This window comes from Lottia gigantea (genome assembly GCF_000327385.1).
Source record: "Lottia gigantea unplaced genomic scaffold LOTGIsca_3, whole genome shotgun sequence".
NCBI lineage: Eukaryota > Metazoa > Mollusca > Gastropoda > Lottiidae > Lottia > Lottia gigantea.
Window position 1 is genome coordinate 6,054,001 of NW_008708986.1, and position 1,368 is coordinate 6,055,368.

The window sequence follows — 1,368 nt, forward strand, 5'->3', positions numbered from 1 at the left end:
CATGTTGAAGTGGATTAAGAAAAGAACTCGACGTACGTCAGCACCTTCTGGTGGAGATCCATCCTGCTTATCTGTTGTAAAAGACAACGACTCTATATTTAGCGAAGATCAAGGCTTTAAAGATGAACAACCTTTAAATAATCAAGTTTGTCCTCTATGTCGAGCTATCAAATCAACCGACCATAGTGCAGATGGTTGTCTTTGTGGCCAAGTTAATCTTGATAGCAGTGACATCATAGACTATGATACCATCAAACGCCAAACCAGACGGGTCAACTCAGTGCACATCAAAAATAAGCTGAAGGAAACTTTGATGCCGACGTCGTATTTGATATGTAAAACGTCTCCGCTGTGCCGCAGTAGATCGGATGTTACTGGATTAAAGTACACGCCTATCAAATCAGAAGTTCCGAAACGTTTATCGCCACGATCACGAATTCCCATCCTGAATCCGGAAGAGTTTGCTGAACTATCCTCAGAAGATGAAAGTAGTGGATATGGTGATTCTGAATGTTCCGGAGCAAGTCAATCAGGATACAGTTCTGATGACAGTTTAAGAAATTTGCTCCAAAATATGGTGATCAATCCCAAAAGCATGGAACCAGCATCACCTATATCACCTTGTGCTTCTCCTGTACCTAAAATGGGATGCCGTGCCATGATTCAAAGAAGTTCTAGTTCCAACGAACGGAAAAATTTCCATCGTAAAATTGCTATTCGTTCCCATTCGTTAAATAGAGCAGCCAGACCGTCATGTGGTGTCAAAAGATCGAAGTCAAGAGCTGCATCTTTTAGAACGGAACGACGTCCAGAACTGAGTCTCCTTGCTCAGCAAAATACAATAGATAACAAGGACTTGGGATCTGGGTATCTAGATATCCATATTGATCAACTGGCACAAATTAGGACGGAATTACAGAATTTATACTCTTTGGATAAAAATATGTAATCATTCAATCTGGACTATGAATTATAGCATATGAGGGGAAAATTTACTGCGCCTTATGAAATAAAACATACATTTTTATGTCATCAAATCTGATCAGCCGATTGTTGTCTGAATATGTAATTGTTATTGCACAGTGATTGTATATAGTGACCAGTTTAATTTTCTCAATGTTGTTGTATTGTATTATATTGTTATTATTTATTACAAATTAAATTTCATAATTGTTAAAATTAATTCTTGTATGACGTCCTAAAAGCAAAGAACCCCCCCCCCCCCCTCTCCCTCTATTTGGAAAGTGGTTTGTACTTCCTCTTAAATTTTTAACAAATTCAAGAATGTGATTTTTATACGCTCATACCACCAAATATGTGCCAGAATGAACCACATCAGTTCGATTGTTTTGAAGACAGATCTATCAG

At 38.1% G+C, this 1,368-nt stretch overlaps 1 protein-coding gene across 1 annotated transcript in view; it reads left to right on the forward strand.

Annotated features, from left to right (window-relative positions):
- Window positions 1-949, forward strand: part of LOTGIDRAFT_228690 (hypothetical protein) — a gene marked incomplete at its 3' end in the record, with an annotated part of 2,354 nt that extends 1,405 nt beyond the window's left edge. Inside the window, exon 2 of the mRNA XM_009057411.1 lies at window positions 1-949. Coding sequence (XP_009055659.1) covers window positions 2-949 — 948 coding nt within the window. The 5' untranslated portion in view covers window position 1.
- Between the last annotated feature and the right edge of the window lie 419 nt (window positions 950-1,368).